Below are 15,122 nucleotides of genomic sequence, written 5' to 3'. Positions count from 1 at the left end.
CCGAGGACTTAATAAATAACTACAGATTATTCAAACTGCACTTTTTAAGCTGTTTAATTTCTTAGAGTATTACTTTCTCTCAAACACTCGTTGAAAAAAATTGGTTAAAGAATAAATATGTATGTACATTACATCTTTGCAAAAAGAAAATGTCTTTCTTATAAATTTAACAATGCATTTACCTACAAACTCTTTTCGCTTACATATATATTTTTTGTATTGTATGTGTGTCATCCGTATTTTGAAATATTTTTGTACAAAACATAAAGATTTTTACTATATTGTAGGAACAATAAGATCTCATAAATAATGTGCATCTATGCGAGGTTTGGCTCTTAGTGTGTCCCAGAAAGTCACAAAGTAATTTTTGAAAAATGCATACTTCCCTTTTCTTTTCAATTTGATCCCAGCTAATCAAATTTTCAAATAAAATCTCTAAGACACCGACAACAGGTGGCAACAAGAGATTAAAGTCAATTGGATGACTTGATCATAGGGTGGACTGCGAAATTTACATTCAAATAAGGATTAAAGAAAAAGTACTTATCACTAATGTACTTCATCTTGTTTTGAGTATTGGTAAATAGATGTATATCCTGGTGTTTATAATTTGAAGTATCTCCAAGAACTCACTGAAACGTGTTTGAACTTTCTCACCGGTATGAAGTCACATATTTTTTTCTTCGAAATTAAATTTCATAAATGATAGACGAGCTGTTAATGAAAGAAAAAATAAAGTTATTAGTCAAAGTAAAAATCAATTTTTACGGTGTTCGCCCGATTTCTTCTTCCATCACTCCGTATTCTTTGGATAGAAGACTTAAAAGGTTACCGGAACGACGTAGTTCAATGGAAAAATCACTCAGGATACAATATTATCTTGAACTCAATCTGTGTAGGTGTGATACTTGGTCGTTCTTAGAGAAGGAATTATACAGAATATATGGATTTTGATGAAAGTTCCTAGTTCAAACGGAGTAATTGTAAAATTAAAATAATTCCTTATACTTATCATATTCCATGTTGTAATAAAAAAAAGTTCTATTTTAAAGTACCACTACTGATTTAGAACCTATTACATTCGAATAAATAATTATATTGCCTAAACAGGAATATTGCTAATATTATTTCCTAATAACTTATTTTTATCTCATTCAATAGCTTTTTTCTTACATTGATCCTCGTGTACTTATTATATCCAGTGGTTCATTTAAACCTGAACACTTTGAATTTTTACTTCAACAAGATATAATTTATTAATTAACTATAGAATTTCAACAAAATTAATACTCTAAATAAATGTAAGTTTGAGCTCTTTGAATCATTGATATGGCCGTCCTTGGTGTCAATGATGGTTTCCATTTGGCTGCAGAAGGACTGGCACCTCTACTATTATAATCATCTTTCATGGAGTACCAATACTGGCTGACAGTGCCTTTGAGGACATCGGTATTTGGATGACGGATAAAGCAGGGCTTCCCCATTTTTTTATTTGCGATGGGGTTAGCATAAAGTTTGTTGGTGGGTGGGGCCAAAGTGTCAAAAAAAAATTTCAAAATAATTTTGTAAATGTGAAGATAGGTTTCTTTCCTTTCTGGTGTCTAAAGTTTTAATATTTTTTTCATGAACTTAAATAGGATACATAAGATTTATTGATTTCAGTTGGGTATATACCTGTAATTTGTCATTGCATATAATCCGAATTAAGCATAAAAATCATGTTATTGAAAAATACAGATTGAGAACCCAAACCTAGGAGCGACATAACTAAATTACGAAAAAATGTGATTTTTATAGAATCAAGAAAAAATAACTCGAAGACAACTCATAACCAACTTGTGATACATTTAAACATTATATATAGCTACATTTAGTATTCAATATGTCCTCCTTCACTGTTGAAAGGCCGTGTCCTTGGCCTACCCACCGTCACGATAATGGCTTGGAGAAAATCCATATTCAGATGGGAGATGCGGCAGCCATTCTTCACCAGGACACCACAAAGTGTAAACTCGATGCAGTTGAGGTGAGGACTGGAGGAGGGCCACATTGAGTCCACAGAAGTCTGTCATATTGTTGTTGAATAAGTTTTGGCACAGACTTTAACAACAACTACAACTACACGACAATAATTGTTGCCAATATACATACATAAGCTGAGCTTAGTGAACAGATATATGTGTCTTAGAACTAGATTGACAAAAAAATATGTTAGTGGAAGATTTATAGCTCTATAGAAAAGGATTTTCTTTAACAAAAACTTTCAACAACTTCCTAAATGATTGAACGAAAGTTTTATAGATAAGTTCAAATAGATGTTTTTTACAATTGTAATATTTTTTTCATCAACACTTTAGAGAGTCATATATAATACTTTAAAAAAAAGATATATTCTTGTTCTAAAAGAAATAATTTTATTATAGAAAAAATATGTTATTGATAATATTGAAGGAGCATACCATTTTTTTACAAGCAAATGATCTTTACAAAAAATATCTATTTATGCATATGTTGAAAAAAAAATAAGATAAATTGTTTTCAAATAGATAAATCTTTATTTACGGAAAATCTATTTTTTTAATAGGCTCAAACTTGAATAAAAATTGAATAATATATATTTTTTTTAAACAGGAATAAAAAACTATTTTTATATTTCATTTCAGATTATTGGAAAATGGTATCACAAATTACAAATGAATGTCAGTGATATAATGTGGACAGATCCAATTCTCTCAAGAGCTAACTTAAATGCATCCGAAATAAGAGTTGGTCCAAATGAGTATCCAAAATCTGTTTGTTCACTTCCTTGTAAAATTGGGGAAATTATGATTATGAGTACGGTAAGATTAAGTGAAATAGTTCATTTTAATTTCTTATATGTGATTGATTATTATTTTTAGTATTCTTATTGCATGTGAAGCGGCGTTGCCAGCATTCCTCAATTATTAACACCGTCTTATAACATAATTACTTAACTAAATAAAGTTAGTGGCTTCGTTGCAGGGCTGAATAAAGGGAAATATAAAAGTAGAAAAGATACCCAACTATATCATATTACATGAATAAATACATTATTGTAGTATTGAAATGTTTTTCAGGTGTCCCCAGACGGGTAAAGTCTTAAAAATATACATTTACCTATAAGTTTGTATGCCTTGCCCATGCTTGGGCCTTCTTGTCGAGGAAATGTCTATATTTCCGGTGTCCGTATTAATTGCCACTCTTTTATTACTGCTATCTTTACTCGAACTTGCTTGGACAATCACAATACCTTTAACAGACCGGAATTTAAATATAATTCGTCCCGAAAGATGGGGGAGATTATATTTCGATTCAGCATTTGTTCTGATTTTGAGAAATCAAATACTTATTTTCTCCACAGAACATATTATGTATGTGTATTTATATTTAAACTATATTTTACTTTTGTTGCTTACTCTTACACCTGTATGAGTATGTCATAAACTTTTAATGTTTACTAATCCTCAGTAACAGTTTGCATATGGATAAGTTTATTTCATTTTTAAACTCTCTTTATGTGAGAAAAAAAGTATAAAACTAGCATATGAAATAATAAATTTAGCTTATGATAAAGAAATTGAAATCTTTCTCATCCTCTTATTACAAGATATACTTTTCCCCTCGCTTTAATTTTTATCTTTCTATGTTTACGTAGGTCGACCATTGCATCAAAAACTTAAATTCGAATGTTTTCATCATAGTAAATAAACATCCCCAAAAATTATTTTCCCAACCCCATAATTACTGATGATCTCTTTATATTTCAGTATATTAATTAATAAAATGCAACACTTTTTAAAATTTCAAAAGATATAATCAAATTGGGAAAAATTAGTTCATAAACACAATCAAAAGGCGCTTTATTTATATTCAATATACGCACATTTTGTATTAATGGCCAGTTCCAGCCTGGTGCGGAACTTTGCACAGCATTTCTTTACATAGCTTGATTGTAGATTGGCTCAACCAGTGATAATGTTTGCCTCCGGTAGTTCCTCTGTTCTGTATAAGACTCCAAAAGCTTCCCTTTGAGATCCCCAAAAATACCAAAGTCCAGGGGGGAATAGACAAGGCTTTGTGGAGGCCAAGAGGTTTGGATTTCAAACTTGTTGAGGATAATTTTGTTGCAAGTAACACGCTTTACTCAATCCAAAGGCTTTAAACCTAAACAAGAAGTTCTCTTGAAGGCATTAAAACTGAATCTAGCTTCACCAAGCGTCGCATGGCAGTATGGCTGCTGTCAAATTCACAAGTAAGGAAATTGACTGTCACTTTGCCTCTTTTGCCATCTATGGTACCTTTAACTGCCTCAAGCAAATATTTTGTACTCTATGGGATTGAGGTTCAGAGAATGTTTAAGCCACTCCAAGACTTTAATATACTTCTTCTTAAGATATGGTCGTATGTTTTGGGTCATTGTTGTACCCATTACACGACCAATTTTCAGTACCCGCCACTAAGATAGGAAGTCGTTTGCTCAAGATTTCCCTGAAGAACAAAAGCCCCATGCATAATGTTTTCACCCCGTGCTTGACCGTGCAATGTTGTTCTTGGAGTTAAACAAGTATTTTTCTATCTGTCAACCCTTTTTTCTTATAAATAAAATATTTTCACTACTAAAAAAACCTACCATTAAAGTTATAAAGAGTTTGTCAATGGTAAATTGACACAATAATCAAGATTGAAAACTTATTTTCTTGTCTGTATATGTATAGCTAGCAAATTTACTTAGAGATAAACCTTTTTAAAGTGTAATGTAATGTATATATTATTTCCAAATAAATTGTCCTAAAAATATGTTTCCTACAAAATAAGACATATCAGATCCTCTTCTATTTACCGTTTTCAAATTCATTCTTGGGGTTAGATAAACATTCATAGCTAATTTTAGAATTTGTTAGTAACTGAGAAAATAGTTAAACATCATTTCCAATACATTAGGTGCATGAATTTTATGCTAAATTAAGAATTTACATAAAAGATGGAACAATAGTATGTTTCACACAAAATATATCAAGGATATTTCAATATTTCCTAATAGAGAGATAAAACAATTATTTACCAAATTTTTTAAAAGGGAGCTCAAAACTTGTTGTAAAATTATTATATGATAAAACTTAGGCAAATATTAATCCAATGACATCATAAAGCATGATATAATATGTTTTTAGGAAAGATCTAAGCTAACTTATAGTAAGACAACATTTATATTTTTGTACATTTGATTATAAAATGAAACATGATGTAATATGTTCAATGTTGTTATCAAAAAATTATTTTGAGCTTAAAGAATGTAAAAAAAAAGTTCATACTATATATATTAAGGAAAATATTGCTATCTACTTTTTTTTAAGTTTTGAACCAAAATTATAAAGAAAAAAATTTTACTAGGCAAAAAAATAAAACCTTTAAAGTCAGATTAACTATTTTATATCTTGATTGATCTTTTATGTGGTCAATTTATCTAATGACATAGTATTGAATCTATACTTTACATTCAAGAATGGTTAAGTAATAACAATATGGTGGTATAATATTGTACAAAAGTATACTTAGAGCTGTATAAAATATAACCTACTACAATGTAAAAAAAAAAAAACCGAAAAATAACGTAGCAACTCTGAAAATTTGAAGATTTTATCATAGGAGATCAGCTGAACTATCAAGGTGTTTTATTAGATTTGCTCCATACAGCTATGAGAATAAAGAAATTAACAGAAATCCGTATATACCAACAACACAATATGAATTATCAAATCTCAATTCTACTTTGTGTCTAACTAGAACTTTCACGTATAACTTCCCAATTAATTATCAGTGTTACTCAATGTCATTCATGAGCACACCCACTCGTGGTTACACCTTATAAATAGATGTCCTTTCGTCAAAAGTTAGATGATAATGAAAACAGTTTAAGAGAATAATAAAAACAATATTCAGATGGTCAATAATTAGAAATCTATCAAGCATTAATGTCATATTTGATCAACTCTTGGTATATTTGGACATTTGGTGAGATAATATTTTATAAAAAGCATCCTTCGCAATCATAACAGTATATAAAATAAAGTTCTAACCTATTAAAAAAAATAATAATAATTACGTTGAAAAAATTAATAAGTGTCATGAAATAACAAAGTTTAGTTCAGATTAAATTTATGGAAAAATGGATTTTAAAAATGTGATGGTGTCAAATAGAACATCTTTGGAATTTTATCGTTAAATAAGGTGTTAAAACATTGTTAAAGGTTAAATAAGATACCTTGGATTATCTAATTCTACATATCTGCTTTTTCCTTCGTCAAATATACATTTTATTATTAATTACTATATGAATATCCAAAAATACATAATTGGTTTAAAAAGAACTAAAATATATCAATATAATTACAATTAAAATTTCAAACTTTTAGATTATGCTATAATGAAAAAAATGAATACTCTGGTTTTTTCTCATAAACAGATTTTAAGTGTAAAACAGTGATGAATAATTATACTATTACAAGAAGCACATTAAAATAATTCCAATTCTCAACAATAGCAAATGGCATTATAGCACAACATGCTACAAAAGAATTTTTTTTGGTGAATCTGTTTATGTTTAGGATATATTAAGTAAAAATATTTAGGTAATATTAGCTATATTAGGTATGTTCAAAAAGTTGATTATCTGAAAATATTACACTTGATGTTAAAAAGTATATTTAAATATATTTTTTATTTATGTCTATCTTGAAGAAAGTGATAAAATTTAGATGCAATATACAACAGAGTAGTTCAAATATTATTAAATAGGATTCACAATTTTAATGTAAATTTTATTAAATCTTTACTTGTCATCCTGATATATACATATTTCATCACATTCATTCAAATTGCTCACCTTTTTGACTTACATTTTAGTATTAATAACAAATGAATTTCCTGTTGCATAGGAGCCGCATAACGGTCATAAACCACCACTAAAGTTACACATACCTTTACATAACAAACTAAGTGGAATACCAAAATAGTAAAACCCCTGGAGTTGTGTGAATAGCAAAGGTTCTTGATACTCAATGAAGCTATGGGGATGGCTTATGACGCAGCTTTTTGAACAGCGGTTCACTTATACAAGCCATGATATGTTGTGTATTATGGAATATTAAAAGATTACTCTTAAAAGTTAAATCAAATTATATACAATTATTTATTTATCTTTATAATAACTAGATTGGGATTTATTCATACATTTGGCAATTTTTAATGGAAGCTTAGTAAATTTAATTAATTGTTTTGCTTAAAACTCGTTGTTTTATGTAATCTTTTGATTTCTTAGATTGTTTTCAATGTGAAAAAATTTAATTTGCAATCACATCAAAACTGATGGGTACTAATTTGATTCCCAAAATTGATGAATAATTTAAAAATTAATGTACTTTCTATAAAAATAACAATATCTTATTGAAAACCCCAACTCATTTTCTAAAAATTATCTCCATATAAGAATTATTTTATTCACCATGTCTAATATTCATACAAGTATTTTTATTGGTTTTTACGAATGCAAAGTGTATGGAATAGGTAAACAAATAATACAAAATTTAAATAACGTAATTATGTTAATCGTTCTATATCCATAAATTACGTAACCTAGTACATTTTATTTTGGGGTTTATTTGTTATCGAGTTCAATAAAGGCTTTATTAAAAGGATATTTACTAATGGAGGTTTTTACTTTTTATGATACTCATTAGTGAACATTAACTCATGCAACTTAAAAAAAAATGATATGTTTGCAAAAACTAATTTTTTATATTGTGTTTTTGTAAATAATTATTTGAAAAATAATAAAAATTGGTTAAGTATAAACGTTTATAATATGAAATAAATGACATGTGGTTGCTATAACTTCATAGAAAACAAAGATATATTTTTGGTCCATTAGTCTATTTTATTTGTAATGTATTTGAAATGAATTTCTGGTGCTATACGGAATCAATTGAAAGTTGATATCTTGTAAATAAAAAAGAATTTTAGCAATTTATTTTTGCAAGCAGATAAAGTGATGACAAGTTATTTATTTCTCCCTCTCCTGATGCAGTAAAAAAACATGACAGTAAAATCATTGTATATATATATATAAATATATCGATTTAAAATAGGTCATTGAAATGACAACATATAAAACAGATACTCACATAATAAGTGATCAATAATTTATTAGTTAATGACTATTTTATACTACTGTAAAATATAACAATACCATTTTCCTTATTAATTGACAAAAATGATTGGGGGGAAAAATGTTTCGTACTAATTATTTTCAATTTTGGTCATTGAATTTCAAAAAGATTTAACCCTTTTTGAAAAATTTATTTGTATATATTTTCTAATAAATAAAAATATATTTTTTGAAATGACTTCAAAATGTCTAAAAATCTTTCATGAATTTTTTCAAAAGATTGTTTGCGATCAAGTTAGTTCCAAAATGTGTTTCACATACATGAATTTTCTTTCCAACTACCAGACTTAATTTTCAGATACGAAGGATTTTACTACGTAATCACTTTGAAAAACAAAGTATATTTTGTTTAATTAAAAGAAAATTTACATATCACACTTTCAAATAGCATATTAATTAGTTAATTATTCATTATACTGGACCTTCAAAAGTATTTGGCCACCTATATGACAACCATTTCATAGGTTTTGTATAGTTTCATTCAAATATTTATATTTATATCATCTCAAGCTGGATTTCTTAGCTAACGTGTTGTAACATTAATTAAAACTAATTGTTATTTAAAAAAGCAAAAAGGTTATAGATTCCCAAATTGGTCCACGACAGTCATATTATCTGAAGGTTAACTATCATACGGTGTAAAAGGCCAGAAAGCTTGTAAAAAAATAAAGAATGCTTCATGGATCGGCCTAGATGTGGTAGACCAATAAAATTGGAACCAAGAAAATATGAATTTATGTCCAAAAGATGCTTAGACTCCTCAGTCCCCAAATATGAATCCTTCAGACTTATCAATATGGTGCCATATTGAGTACAAAGTCTGTAGAGTCCATCATAGCAGCATCACTAACCTCAAAACCTTTGTGGAGTCCCACTCAACGAGGATGTACAGTACTTAGATTGCTAAAGTATATACTGTCTTCTGACCTCGTCTGGAGGCTGTAATTGAAGCTGGTGGAAATCTAATACATAATAAATAAGTATTCTGAAGATTTTCTAGTACAACCTCATTATCATCTTTTGTACATGGGCAAAGACTTTTCAAACACTGTATATTTGTCCATAATAAAAAATAAATAAACTGTATCATATGATATGTGGACAACATGTAACCTATTTAACATATGATTTGATAGTTAACTTATAAGCAACAGCTTCTTTATCAATATTTTAATATACATATAAAATTAAATTAAAAAGTATGTTATATATAGTAAAGATTTGTGAGTTTCTGTAGACCAAATTTGATAACATTGCTTTTAATTATGTTTCAAAACAATTTATCACTGTACATCTATAGTATTCACTAAAAACGTACATTTAGAGTATATAAAACTTAGATTTTATATTTTTTAATTGTTTGCAAAGTTTTGATTTTATTGGAATTATTCGTACCTTTGGTTAGTTTTTAAATTTTTTTTAAATTTCCTTTCATTGTACATATTACCTATTAAATAATGAACAGAAAAAAGAGGAACACCCACTAACCGTTTTTTTTTCTTTTATAATTAGTAAACTTCGTTTTTTTATTTACATCATCTGACCAAAAATTAATTTTGAAGAACATTTACATAATGTGTACTGTCTTCCGACACACATTCAATTCAAAAGTTCTGCCGTGCATGTTGTCATGTAGCTATTTTGCTTCATAATTTATCGCTTGTTTGCTAAAAAGTATTTTTCACCCTATTTTTTCTCATTGTAAGAAGTACACATTGCTACTAATGTATGCTGCTATTGTATATACCACACGCAACCATGTCAAAATTGATGAGTATTTACATGGTAAGTATGATGTTGTCTAACTTAGGGTAAATAAGGAAAAAAACATAAAATTGCAAGAACGACGATCCACATAATACATAGATAAATATAACAGTCATTCGAGTTTAATAAGGTACTTAAATCATTTAGAAAGTAATTTAAGAATTAAATTGCTTTTTTGCTTTTACTATATGAAAAGTTATTAAAAATAATTGCTACATGAATAGCTTATTTAAAGTAATTTGATTAGCTTGCTTACAAAATCAATATTTTTTCTGTTCTTCAAAATCTGTTCCTTTTGATAATAAAATACAATTCAAAAAGTTTGAGCATAATTGAACAATATTTAGAGGTAGCTTAACGACCTCAAAGTTTCGAAAACTGCCATTTTTTTCAAGAAAAATGACTTCATTCTTGATTATCCTCAAAATGGTTCAAGATAAAACTTTTTGTGTTTTATAATTTTTCTAAGACTACTAATCAAATATTCATGTTGCTCTGAAAAAAAAATGTTTATAATTTCAATTACAATGCAAAATAGTCGAATAAAAAATTAAAACATTTAGCTTATGTTGGGTCTAACGTTTTTGTATTTCCCTCATGCAAAACAAGACACTTAGTTTTGGTTGCGTCGCTATTTTATTCAAGGTGTAAAATCAGCTTCATTCATCGGTCCTTCATAGGTGTCCCAAATTTTCAATCTCCCTATTTCTCATATGCACATCTGGAGTAATTTTGTTCAAAATTTAAATCTATTTGGTATAGGACTATCCTCGTACTAAAATTATTGATTAAATTATCTGAAGAATATTTATTAACAAATAATACTACGCCATACTTTGTAGTTTTCTTTCAAGTCAATTACCACAGATGGTAATTTGAGCAAAGTTAAAAAGGCAAAATAATACTGGAATATTTTTAATAAATGAACAAAAGTATATTGGATTGTAGTTTTTTCAACCAAAGTAGCCTTAAAGTGTAAAGACAGAAGCTATGGAAAAATCAAAAGTGGAAATAATTTGCCTTCATCATAATAGGCTTTGTGATTTTTGCTTATTTATCAATTTGAATTAAAAAAGAGTATCTGGGAATCATTAAATATCACTATTAAAGAAATATTAAGTTTTTTGGGAAAAGTATGTAAGGAAGATATTTCTTCTCCCGTGGTGCTACTTTTCTAAAAGAATAGAAAAATCTGCCAAACGATAGTCACAACTAATTATGAGCATGTAATTGTAAAGAATGAAGTATCATATCACACTGTAGATAAACGACAAAAAATTATCCATTTTTGTCAAGGAACATTCTTCCGACACATAATTATTTATAATTTTTGGACGTTTCAATAATATTCTTAATATGTCTAAAAACCGTGAAATTAAATTTATGTTACCCAGTCTAATACGTCACACTCTTTGAATGTCTGGAGTGTTGTATAATTCATAAATTTGGTTATTAAAATAGTAGTTTAAATTTACTTCTAAAGAGAAACGAGGATATCAGAAAATTTGAATATTTATCCTGCAAATATATTTGAAAGCAAGGATATCCTTTCTTATAGCCTCAGAAACTCCATTTAATTATTTGAATTGATGAAATCAATAGCATAAGTTTTACTCTATTTGATAGTCGAGTCAGTTTGGCATCCAAAAAGAAAAAATTATTTGGATTGAAAAATAAGAATAAACAAGACCAAAATTCAAAGTAAACACTTATCTATAAAAATAGAAGACTTTGTTAAAACAATATCATTCAGATATTGAAACTCCCAAAAGAGTTTTTATATGTCCATTCAAAGTTATGGACAATTAACTATGATTATAAGAAATTCCATATAATAATTTATGCTTTTAAAGTTATCAATGACCAAGCAGAACGAGGAGTGGCACTCATTAAACTATACAGTAGACTGTTGACAACTGACGAATAACAGCTTTAATTCTTATTACAAGTCCTTGAAGAGAATAAAAAAAAATGTATCTAGGCTACCTTAGTATTTCAGACACATTACTTAAAAAAAAACTATTTATTAAAAACATTTTTGTATAATAACGCTTCATAGAAAATTATTATTTTTTTAATAAAGTTTATCTTCTTGATTTTGATTTTTCTCCCATGTCATCATTAATTATTCTTCAAAGCCTACCCTTGCTCACATTCATTTTCTTGGCCATACCGAACTCGCCGAATTTCTAGAAAGGCGGTTTTTGTCATACATAATCATGGTCTATGTTCTATCTGCTTGTTTCCTATATTGCTCAGACTTTCTTTGGTTTCATATTTTATTGCCTTATACGGCTGTCTGTCTATTCGTGAAGCTATTAACAACCTCGGTTTAGTTCTTCTGGTGTGTGAACGTTTCTAGCACAATTATTATTTTGGCTTCGATTTGGTCGTCTTTGAAGATAAATAAAATAAATTGCAATGATTTTCATACAACCTTAATTTTGTAAAAATTCCTCTCAAAACTCGAGCTGCAAGCATTTCTTTAGGTGTAAACTTAAATATGACCCATAGGGTATATTGGAAGCTAATTATGTCTGGCTATAAAACAATAATCTATTTCATCATATGATGTCTAATCTATATCACCCTTCTCCCCTAGTGTTTAATAAACTATTCTGTTCATGAAAATATTCATTTTGATGTTATCTAAACATAATATACGGAAGTGTTAGTTCATTTTCATAATACTTGTCCGATAACAAAATGTATTATCATGATTTATAATATATAATATCTCTATAAATAAAATTGAGATAAAATGTGGCTCTTTGGAAAATTTAAAAGTGTTTCTTCATCAACAAGAGATTATATTTAAGAGATATACTTATTTTTTGGACTTTAGAGGTTTTTGCAAATTTCAAAAAATAAAAAAAATTACAAGCAGGTTATTCAAGTTTACATTAAGTTTTTTTATTCCTCTTTTTCTTATAATGAATTTACCGGCAGTCAATTTGATTATTCGTGTGAGATTTTTTACACTCCTAATGGCAAATTTTATTATTATAACAAAATGTGTTATATTTGTGAAAATTCAATCTTCTTAGGAAATTGTTTGGAATTAATCCCATTTTCATTATTTAATTCCTTAACAGAATTATTGTCGTATAATGAAAATACTTTTTCCAATTATCTTCCTTTTTAATTGGGGTTTGTCCTTTATAAATACATTTCTTAACTATTTCAAACATTTCAGCAAAATAGCCGATTACATTATTCAATTAGTTTATATGAACGATGTTTCCATTATTTAAGCAAAATTTTATGAATTGAGACACTTTTGCAAAGGACTGTACGAATAAATTTGTTAAATAGCGCGATCCTATCGAGATTATCTAAGCGTAATGTTATGTATTGTGAGCATAATAAATTAATAATCTTTGATGATTTCACATTATTTCATATAAAAATTTAAATAATTGCTTTCTATTTTTGAGTAATCTTGTATAAATATTAAATTTGGATATTTTAATAATAAGATCCATGTAATAATCAAGCAAACAATTAATACATAAATTGTTTAATACAAAGGCCATATTTACCCTTAAATCCTTATTTGCACACATTTGCAACAGACAAACAAAACATATTTTGATATAATATTCAACTAAAATGTGTCAAATTGCAACTTTTTAACATCTAAAACAGCCATGTTAGTAAGTATGAGTAAATATCAGAAAAAACGCTTGATAAAATTATTTTCAAGCCAAAAAAAAAAAAAAGATTAATATTTAAAAAAAGTTGTATATTACCAATTTATTCAATCATTTTTATGTTGCTTTTAACTTCAAGCTAAATATCTACAACAATATATAGTATTAATCTCAAAAATAAACACACCTATTCTGTTTTTATGAGATAACACCCATTTTAAAGTCCCCAAAAGTTATGAGATGGATGACAAACAAATAATTATGTTATCAATATTAAGCATTAAAATATATCTACCTAAAGTATTGAAAATAAATAAATTGAAGGGGATACAGATAAATCCATTATATTCCAAAGACTTAGTTTGACGTGGTATGTACACAAAAAAATTAGTGGTTATCAACGTATTTTTAAAATTTCCCTTATGTATAAGGATACATTCATTACTACAAGGCCTCCATTCTTTTCTGACCCCATAAAAATGATAATTACTAAATAAATAGTTGTAGGGCACATACATTTTTAATTACTCTTGGAGTTAATAAGCAATACATTTTAATATATCATCATAGTGTCATTTACTTCATATACAAAATGAGTTTTTAAACAACATAATTAACTAAATTAATTCATTTAAATGTATTTGATAACACAAATTTATTAATATTAATCAAAAATGTGCAAAAAAAAAAAATAGGTTCATAAAGGAATTATATTCCTCTAATTTTTACTGACCATTTTTCTGCACACTATGCAACCATTACTCTTAATTGCAGTGGTATTTTTCTTATAGCTTAAAACCGTTTTTGTTCTTACATTTCTTTGATAACATTGATTTATATAAATTTGTTTCAGGTAATACATTTCTTTATATCCATGTTGAGCATAACATATTTCAAGATAATATTTATTCAGATTTTCTGTCAATAAATTAGCAGGAAATTAAAATATACTTCGTCTAACTCTTATGAATAATAATTGTAATTCAGTTGCTCTTGATGATATGAGGACGAAGAATTATCAGGATAAATACATCAGGCAAAATGAAAAAAGACACTACGACTCAATGGACCGCAGATATTTTTAGCCCTGAGATATTATTAAAATATCAGTCTCTTTATCTTATAGTCAATGAAATATTTTTTTTCATATTCTGAATACTATATACTTAGACTCTTCATTGATGAGGATTTCCTGCAACATGTTGTTGAAAAGACAAAACTTTTATGCCCATTAATAAAATATAGCTTTGCATGTTACTGGAGATAAAAGAAGAATTCAAAATTTCTATTATACCATATTAAAAATCATTTTTGTGATAATATCCTTCATATGTAATAAATATACCAATCTTAAGAAATTTTGCATACGCTTTTCTTTTTGAAATGGATAGATGTGCGATTAAGTGCATTGTGTTTAAAATTATTGTTTTAGAGTGTTTTATAAGTTAACCGAGGGA

The 15,122-nt window shown here is 27.5% G+C and overlaps 1 protein-coding gene across 1 annotated transcript in view; it reads left to right on the top strand.

The window, feature by feature from the left end:
* The window catches only part of LOC121128203 (metabotropic glutamate receptor-like), a 214,120-nt gene that overhangs the window by 160,910 nt on the left and 38,088 nt on the right, over positions 1–15,122 (top strand). The window contains 1 exon segment of the mRNA XM_040723780.2: positions 2,664–2,840. Within this exon segment, the coding sequence (XP_040579714.2) occupies positions 2,664–2,840 (177 nt within the window).

Source organism: Lepeophtheirus salmonis, chromosome 13 (genome assembly GCF_016086655.4).
Source record: "Lepeophtheirus salmonis chromosome 13, UVic_Lsal_1.4, whole genome shotgun sequence".
In the NCBI taxonomy this organism is placed as follows: Eukaryota; Metazoa; Arthropoda; class Copepoda; order Siphonostomatoida; family Caligidae; genus Lepeophtheirus; species Lepeophtheirus salmonis.
The sequence above is the reverse complement of the archived record's forward strand: the minus strand, read 5'-3'. Positions and strand labels throughout refer to the sequence as shown.